Raw genomic sequence first — 10,090 nt, forward strand, 5'->3', positions numbered from 1 at the left:
TACATGCTTTATTGCACTCACCTTATCAGTTGTCTCGAAGTCTAATGGTGCCACAAGTTTGACAACGCCTGTGAATTCATCAATATCAAACAGTGCTTCCGCGTTCCCTCCTGAGATGCTGTATTTTACTGTAGCACCTGCAAGAAGAAAAAGTGATCCATTAATTGCAATGCATAATGTAACATTAAATGAGTCAAGTGGGATTAGGAACTGGGACTTTTGTTGGAAAAAAAATAACAATTTAATATGCAATTGCATTACAGAAGAGATCATGTTCAAGTTTCCAGTAGGATAGATACTGTGGTCGAAAAAAGGAGAGAAATAAATGGGACAAGTCTTTCATTTAGAGGTGAAAGAAAAATATACTTTAGTTTAACCAGACCACTGAGCTGATTAACAGCTCTCCTAGGACTGGCCCGAAGGATCATATGTATTTTACGTGGCTAAGAACCAACTGGTTACCTAGCAACGGGACTTACAGCTTATTGTGGAATCCGATCCACATTATGACGAGAAATGAATTTCTATCACCAGAAATAAGTTCCTCTAATTCTTCATTGGACGGTCGGAGAGTCGAACGCTGGGCCAACATAAGCAAGCACTATAGGCAGGGAGAAGACGTTTCATTGTTGACGTTTTCTTGATGACTAATTCTTCATTATTATCATCATCATCATCATCTCTCTCTCTCTCTCTCTCTCTCTCTCTCTCTCTCTCTCTCTCTCTCTCTCTCTCTCTCTCCAGTTTCTCATTGGGCAGTTGGGTTCTGTTCTCAGCTAGCACTAGGCTGACCGCGCGTTCGAATCTCCGACCGGCCAATGAAGAATAAGAGGAATTTATTTCTGATGACAGAAATTCATTTCTCGCTATAATGTGGTTCGGATTCCACACTAAGCTGTAGGTCCCGTTGCTAGGCAACCAATTGGTTCCTAGCCACGTAAAATAAATCCAATCCTTTGGCCAGCTCTAGGAGAGCTGCTAATCAGCTCAGTGGTCTGGTTAAACTAAGGTATACTTAACTTTCTCTCTCTCTCCACTGGGAATTTAAATGTCTACATGTCACAGAATAAATCAGCAGTACTGAATGTGCGTATTAATTTGAGGGACGTTGTACCATGAAAGAGACGGCGAATGCTATTGGGTACCCGGTATTTTAATTTCCGGTCACCGGTCGTGATAGTCTGTGAAGCTTTTTGATTTGTCTCCTTGGTGTCTATGATAATGGAGAGGCTTCTTAGTTACGTTTCTCCTCTTTCTCTCTTTATTTCATCTTTGAAGGCCGATGTCATCATTTCTCATCAGTCTTTGTGACTGAGTTTTTTTATTTTTTATTAGTTTTCGGTAAAAGAAAATTATTGTAACGGCTTTGTTTGTCTGTCCGCACTCAGATCTTAAAAACTGCTGAGGCTAGAGGGCTGCAAATTGGTATATTGATCATCCATCCTCCAATCATCAAACATAACAAATTGCAACCCTCTAGTCTCGGTAGTTTTTATTTTATGTAAGATTAAGGTTAGCTGTGGATCGTGCGTCTGTCATCGCTTTCCGGAGGCGTGCGACGCACTTTGACTTGACCGCATCTGGAGAGCAACTGAGCCGCTGGCCGGTCGTAACGTAAGATAGTTTTATACAGCATTATACGTTGTACGTAAAACTCGATTGCGCCGAAGAAACTTCGGCGCATGTTTACTTGTCTTAAAATAATAAGTTTCCATTTTCCCTCGGATACTTTTCTGTCCTATTGTGTCTCTATTGCCATTATTGACTAACAATTGCTAAGAATGTCCTGTCTATGCAGGTCGGTGGATATGGTTAATCATTTGAAGGTCTTACTGTGTTCACCCTGAGCATTTAGGCACAATCTAACGTCTGTGTTTTTCAGTCCACATTTTGCTTCTGATATTTTTCATGATTGCGATTTATTTTTATTACAAACGACGTAGGATTTATTACCAGCTCAAATGTTTTTCGGTAATGTCGAGTATTCATTTAACACATGTTTACTCACCTCAGTCAGCAACTGCTGTTTATGATACGTAATTAAATTGAACATTTCAACAACCGATTTTGGGAAATGTTCATTTAATTCATTAAATAACTTTTCAAAATACCAAAGGACGTACATTTCCACATATTTATTTACAGCAAATACCCAGATAGATTCAAAATTTATTTTCCATATATATACATATCACACATACACACACACACACAACACGCACACACACACATGCTGCCGTCATATTTAGGATAGTGCATTTATGATCTCACTCCTCGATAGAAGGGAATCCACAACCCCTCATTTACTACTTTCATCCAGCCTCTCTCTATTCTGTCTTGTTTCGATGGTACAATTTCCGTCATTATTTGATTCCTCGCTATGAGAGTTTTTCTCCTTAGGTGAAGTGGCATTTTAACTTGCGTTAGGTCACCCTTCACGCAATGAGTTCTACTCCATAACAATTACAAAACGTTGGGTTGCATGTACTGGCCACTGGCTACGTCCCTCTGTTGGCTAAGTCTGGAATTTCCTCTGTTTATATGTTTTCCTGAGTATTGCGACTTTCTTCTAAGATGAGTGGTTAGAAGTTTACTTTGTTTTTAATTAATGCTTATATTCTTCCTCCTACTTTTTCTCGTTTTCTTTCAGTCATGGGCTAGTTAAAGGCATCTGGTTGCTCGTTCCATTGCCTAGTGCATCAGAAAAAGGCAGATTTCAAGCTGCTCATATCGAATATCATCTGAAGAGGCTCCAGTATTGAGCTTTTTTTTCTTTTTTTTTTTTTAGTCCATCTCTCTATCCAAATGATGAATCAGATCAGAGAAATAAGAAAAAGCGGACGGGCCAGCCCAATTCCCTTATATACTCAGTCCCGCAGAACAAAAAGTATAAAAAAGAAAGTAGAGAAAGAAGGGTGAGGCTTAACCATGAAATAGGCGTTAACTTTGCCTCTGGAAGAGTCGGAAAAAATCCGAAGCAGGAACGAATTTAAAACCTCGGAAAGAAAAAGAATGAAAAATGCCGAACAGGGCAATCCAATAGTCTAATTTTCATAGAGTGAATGTGGGAATAGGAGGCACAATCCCTTGACAAACGTTGCCAGACCTCCTGAATGCGTCATGACCGCTTGATATAGTCACCAGACTTTCGAGAAATTGAACGACTGCATGAAATGCGTCACCATACTCCCTGGTAGTAGCGTGACCGAGTAATGTATGTTATTAGACCGCCTGCAAGGAGCATGGCCTCATAAAATAAGTTTTTAGACCATCTTAAAGTGGCATAACCGTTCATGCGCGTTCCTAGCCTGTCGGGAAGCGGCATGACTGCATCGTGATCGTTATCAGATCGCCGAGAAGTGTCATGTCCTTATCAGATCGCCTGGAAGCGTTCCAGGAACCTTGGCCTCTTGACGAAATAGCTTGAAGTTATTTCAGTTTTTCTGTTATTAGAAATTATGATTTAGACGGTTCGCTGAACGCCATTAAGCTTCATTCCAGTAAAAAGTTAAGTATACCTTAGTTTAACCTGAACACTGAGCTTATTAACAGCTCTCCTAGGGCTGGCCCGAAGGATTAGATTTCTTTTACTTGTCTAAGAACCGATTGGTTACCTAGCAACGGGAGCTACAGCTTATTGTGGAATCCGAGCCACATTATAGCGAAAAATGAATTTCTATCACCAGAAATAAATTCCTCTTATTCTTCATTGGCCGGTTGGAGATTCGAACGTGCGGCCAGCAGAGTGCTAACTGAGAACGGTACCCACCCTCCCAATGAGGAACACTTTCCAGTAAAGAATACAATGACTATGATTGTAATGTTTTATGAAAATCTCAAAAGTATATGTTTGTTAATACTGAAAAAGATTACAGTTTAGAAAATAAATATAGACACTGTAAACATCTGACTAATGCTTATTTGAGTTATGCTCCGGTATGTTGATTCTTTTGCGTTACATACCGACACCCGTCTCAGCAGGCTACCGGAAGTCTGACGTTCAAGACGTTGCTGTGATACTACCTTACGCCAGTCATTGAAACCAATTTTTCTGATCTGTTAATTTTTATACAGAGATTACGAGTATATCTTTTTCTAATTCTGCTTGTTTATCTCAAGATTAATTTCCCATAGAACCGTTTTCATATATAAGAATCCTGTTCATGAAAGCTTGCTATGTACGTAGATGCATTTACGTCAATAATCTGTCCAAGTATCACGCCGATCATCTTTGCTTATCTGCTGCATCTAAAGAACTGAATGAGAAAATTTTCCAAAGAAGAAAACTGAATCCAGCTAAAATACCTTTAGCTTTGATCATTAATATTTGACAAATATTAATTCGTTGCCGTAAGAGAGAGAGAGAGAGAGAGAGAGAGAGAGAGAGAGAGAGAGAGAGGGGTGGGGGAGGTTCGGTACCGAAGCCGTCTCGTTGTTATCTCATTTCTGAAATACTTTGACCCTTCGGTGATATTTAATGTTAAATGGATACAAAATTCCTGTCGTAAAGCCCAAATTACAAAAGTTTTTGTGCACTGAAATAAGTTCGAAGTTCTTTCAGTTGTAGAGGAGATATATAATAAAAAGGAATCGTTTGCGAAATATAAAATCAGCATCGTATATTCACCAACAGTATTATGAATCAGATTTTTAATGTATGTATGCCACTCCGATAAGTATCACAAGGATAATCAGAAGATGAGTGATATCCTCATAAATTAGGAAAATTGACAACAGGAGAAACTGTAGTATTGATATTCAGCTCAACAATTCGATTCATCAGTGTCAACGAATCAACTAGCTTTTATTAATTTCAGAAATGCTGAAGGAAAAAAACATGAGCTAATTAAAAGGGACGTAGCCAAATTAAAGATAGTCTATACAGAGCACAAAGAAACATGTTAAGGTAAATCAGGAGAAAATATTAAAATTAAGAAAATGAAAAAATATATGAAACTGAGCAAGTCTATAAATTCATTAACAGGAAAACATTAATATTATGAGAGAATATCGTTTATATTTGTTCTAATACTTTAATAAATCTGATTATTGATGGTAATTTTATTTATTTTGTTTAGTAATAATGCAATTATATATATATGCATATATATATATATATATATATATATATATATATATATATATATATATATATATATATATATATATATATATATATATATATATATATATATATATATATATATATATATATATATATATATATATATATTGTCATGATATATCCCTCCCTCATGTAGATGCCAGTGCATAATTAATTTTAAAATGCAGTTTGCTGTTCATTCGACTGTCGGGGCCGGGAAAATTGGTGGGCGCGGATGAAAACAAGCATAGGTTGAACCAGATCATAGCTGTTAGCACCAGTGTGTAGCAGATAGGCCTCCCTTCCCCCCTCAATCGTCCAATCAGGGGAACAATGGGACCCCCTTTTCACCCCCATCACGTGATGCTGGAGTAGTTAGCGCCTGGGAAAGGTTAATAGGCTTAGTAGGGCTAGCGGCCAGGTAGGACCTTAACCTTTAAGTACTTAACATTTAAGGATCCTCTCCCTCTGGTCTTTGCTGGCTGTATGACTCCTTGCAGGTCGGATCGGTCTAACTGCCAACAAACAAGACATTACTCACCGCCTCAGTGAAGCAAAGACTCCTTTGACTCCGTTCAGAACGCATGTCTGGTGCTTCCTCTCATCTCTAAGCTGGCTGAAATATTTCCAACCAACGGCTGATCGATTGTTTGGCACCTGCAATTGTTAGACCAGGTTCGTGCATTGCAAATAGTCAGTAAGCCAGCCCTTTCCCTCCTCCCTGAAACCCCTTAAATTTTCCATTTCTTTAAACTTCAATTCCTTCCTCCACAAAGCATTTTTCCTTTGTAAAATATCCTGCTTCGGCATCCCGTAAATCGCCCCGTAACGTGCCTTGAATTCCAGTAAAAGATCCAGTGATAAATATCCAATTATCCCTTCCCAGTGCAACTTAATGGCAAATTAGTCTAAGTGATACAAGTGTTGAAGTTTTCTCTTTGTGTGACGGTGAACACATGCTCATTGTACCTGAGCCCAAATCTATTACTATTCAAAGACTGGGATTACGTGATTTCTTATAATTATCTTCTGGGCTACGTAATGTTTAGTATTTAAGAACGTGCATTTGTGTAATATTTATAGGGAGATTTCATTTCTCTCAGTTTGTGCAGTGCTAACTCGTAACCTTTCTTACAGGGGAGATATCATCTGCTCTGTTGCCAATCTGTGTCCATTCAGTCTGACTGCCATTAAAATTTCAGAAACCATTCCTGGTCTCAGCCTGATTGCTGAATTCCATTGTTGGCCCAACAGAACATTTACATTAACTGATTCTATTATCCTGGAGCTCCCTGTCCTTAAGAATTACCCTAAGAGACTATTTAATGTAATTTCAGCCTAACCAACTTATTATTATAACCGGGGATGATTGTACCTTGGCCCCTCCATATTGAATTTGCTTGCTTGCCAAGGCCTGCATTATTGCTCACTGTATATAATTAATGAGCCTGCCTATTGGTTACAATTTGCATTCTGTTTTGTCTCCTTGCATAATTGCCTAGTCTCTGTAAATAAACTCCTTTTAATTGTAAAAGAAGTCTAATTTCAAATGGCAACCTTCATCATTTAATTGTAAATCCAGGAAAATCTAAGGTAAGTTTCAAATAACTTTTCTTTTGTTCATCAACTCGGGCTCACTTGGTTCTTTGGAAGTACCTTTTTAAACTTTGTTTCAATTCTCTCCCCAACCAAGACCCCAGTTTATGACAGTGACGACAACTTGCCAGGATCTAGTCACATTAGCGCTAATTAGCCCCGCTATTAAGCTAGACTAGGAAAAAAACCAGGAATAATCAATCATTTTAATTTACGGTAATCATTTCATTATTCACAAAGACACAGAAGTGACTGGGGCAGACCCAAGGTAAAAGGGTATATGCATGTTTCTAACATTAAGGATACGTAAGGTTAAGTAAGAAAAGTGATATTAATATTTCTTTAAAGAAATGCAACAAATTCTCTTGTCATTACAAGCATTCAGAACACAGGAGAACGCATAGGGTTTTAAGTTAGCGAAACAGAGAGGTAGGCGCGAAATGTCCACCCGCAAATTTCCAGGTAGGGACAGTGTGAGGTTGCCAAATAAGAATTAGGGAGTGTGTGGTTAGGGAATTTTGCATGTGTGAGCTAGAACCAGTAGCTAAGAGCTTATTTCGGAATAGCTATGGACGAGAAAGTGTACAATTTCTCGATCAGTGATAAATTTTGATATAACTAGTAGCTTACAGGGAACTGTGTAAGGGTCTCTGGCATTTACACGGCGAGCAAGAAACGTTTCTGTTCAAATCGGTGCATGCGTGGATCATCCCAGTGTTGGAGAAATAAAAACATTCCCAAGCATATTAAAAGTAAAGTAAAGTAAAGACATTGTTGATGGTTTAACGTTAAAATATTCATCTTTTCATCCAAAACCCGAATTTATTGAAGAAAGGAGTGTTCCCCTTTCAATTCCGCTTCCCTGTGCTTTGTCTGATCAGCTGTTTTCCACGAGCGAGGCAGGCCCACAACGTTCGTCCGGAAATGAACCTTCCTCTCTGTGTGCCTTAACGTAACCCGGGAAAATCTTTGAAACAATTTGAAAACCCTTTGCTTACCATATCACGGATCTGGATGAGGCAAGGCGGTAAAAATTATGTAAATACTCAAAGTTCATTGCAAAAGAAACCTTAACTTAACGTAATTCCGTAAATATACTTTTTTTTCTCGTGAGCATAGAGGAAAATCACTTTAAAATTTCATAACAAGTATGTTCCATTACACAACGTTCACAGAGAGAGAGAGAGAGAGAGAGAGAGAGAGAGAGAGAGAGAGAGAGAGAGAGAGAGAGAGAGAGAGATTTTTTTTCCCTTCCCTCGCTTATCCCTTCAGCTTAACACAGGATTGACATATTTTATTTACAAGTTTGAGAACCAACCCATGAATCATAGAAGCAAATACAAAGACTTCTCTTTAATCCATGCAAGCTAAAATTTCAAATTTATTACCCATTAAAATTTTATCATATACACAGTGTGTATATGATAATGTTTAACGAATAATCGCAAATATAACCGCTTTTTTCCTTTCAAGTGCTTTAGCCGAGATAATTTATCGTGCGCTATAGAGCGCACTTACATCTATCTCGTTACACGTCGTTCAACTGGAGTGAATGAGTTGGGTATATCTTATCTTAGACTTGCTCATATTGCAAGTGCTAAACTGCATATTGGGCGCATTCCTCGTATCCTACCTGTCCTCCTGTTAGGCAGCGACCTCTAGTTCTTATAACTAGCCACACACTCGTGTCACATCCAGTTTCCATTTCTCTCAGTGCCACTAATCTGCGGCACTGCTAAGCACCCAATCACTGAAGCACTTATCTTTCTCCTTTCACTTTCCTTTTCTCTTCCCTTCTGCTGGGGTCTCTCATTTAATTTTACTCCCTACTTACCTTCTGCTAAGGCAGAGTACTTCACCTTCAGTGCCAATTCATGCACTGACATCTTGCATTGCTCCATGGAGCACACCGGCACCACAGTGTCACCCAACCAAATTAACCTTTTATAAGCCATTGCACCTGTACTGAAGAAACAGAGTGCCATACAACCAGTGTTTCCGCCCATAAGGACCTCAGCTCCTTCAGGAACACACCATTAACAGTGCATCCGCCCATAAGGACCATAGAGCCTTCAGGACCACTCCATTGTTCTAAGTGTTTCCACTCATAAGGACTCAGACTTCCTTCAGGAATGCTTTCCCCTAGTGTGACCTTTGCACGGCGCACTCACCTACAGTGCCACCTCATTTAAGGGTGCCACTCACTGAAATGCCAATAATCTAAGGACACTTCCTCATTGTCAAAAATCTTTTCCTCCGGTAACACCCAGTTAATTCACTCAGCGCCCCTTCCCCATCAGCAACATGTCAACCGAGGACCACTAATATTTCAGGAATATAGGGAAGGAGTACAGCCTTTCAGGCCAGGCCCTTCAAAGGTTTGTAAAGGAACAGATTTCTGAGAAGAGAAAGTATGAAGAAGAACAAAGACAGCAAGAAGCCGAATGAAGACGAGAAGAAGAAGAAAGAGAAGAGCGAAGGAGACAGCAAGAAGCCAAGCGAAGGAGAGAAGAATAAGAAAGAGAAGAATGGAGGAGACAGCATGAGCTAGCCCTCAAGGACAGGGAGCTCAACTTGGAGAGAGACAAGAAGGAAAGTGCAGAAGCTTTAGCAGCACAACAAGCCTCTAGCCCCACTCCATCTGCACTAAATACCTTTCTGTCGACAGTCAATAACCTTGTGGGAAAATGGACTGAAGACGAGCCGGAACAATGGCTCGAAGAGATCAAATTCCTCTTCGAGACCTATGATGTCAGCCTGGCTGAGAGGGCCTTACTGCTTACCAAGCACCTGGACGGGAAGGCTAAGGCTGCCCACCGAGGCCTGGAAAGAGATCAACGAGGAGACATGGCTGCCGTCCATGAGACCATCACTAAGGCGTATGAAACAACCCCTGAGGGGTGGAGACAACGCTTCTGAGGTATGGCTAAGAACGTCGGCTGGTCCTGGACCGAATGGGCCTGTCACAAGACCCAAGCTGGGATGCCCTGGTTCAAGTCTATGCGGTGTGACACCTTTCAACCGGACCATGCTGGAGGATCTCTTCCAGTGTGTGCCCGGGCCTCTGGCTGTGTATCTTAGTGATAAGCAGCCAGCCACTCTCAATGAAGCCTGCCACTTAGCTGATGCCTGGGAGACATACAACCCCTCCCACAGCACCCTGCAGTGTAAAATAGTGCCACCCAGACACTTCTCGGGCCTCAGTTACTCACAGAACGGACTGCCTAACAGACCTCCGGGACCCATCTGTAAAAAGTATGGCCATGCTGAAGCAGAGTGCCGCTACAAAGACAACAATCAGTAAGGCAACAACTTTCGGCAGCCTACCGATAACCGTCAGTCTTCCTCTCCACCTATCTCAACACCATCTTCCCAGCACACCGTCACTGC

General features: G+C 40.3%; 1 protein-coding gene across 1 annotated transcript in view; it reads right to left on the reverse strand.

Moving 5' to 3' along the window:
• Positions 1-8,655, reverse strand: part of LOC136839489 (neural-cadherin-like) — a 198,536-nt gene extending 189,881 nt beyond the window's left edge. Inside the window, exons 1-2 of the mRNA XM_067105624.1 lie at positions 8,535-8,655; positions 22-137 (exon numbers count right to left, since the gene is read on the reverse strand). Coding sequence (XP_066961725.1) covers positions 22-137; positions 8,535-8,655 — 237 coding nt within the window. The remainder of the gene's footprint in view (positions 1-21; positions 138-8,534) is intronic.
• Positions 8,656-10,090: the final 1,435 nt, after the last annotated feature.

This window comes from Macrobrachium rosenbergii, chromosome 1 (assembly GCF_040412425.1).
Source record: "Macrobrachium rosenbergii isolate ZJJX-2024 chromosome 1, ASM4041242v1, whole genome shotgun sequence".
Taxonomy (NCBI): Eukaryota; Metazoa; Arthropoda; class Malacostraca; order Decapoda; family Palaemonidae; genus Macrobrachium; species Macrobrachium rosenbergii.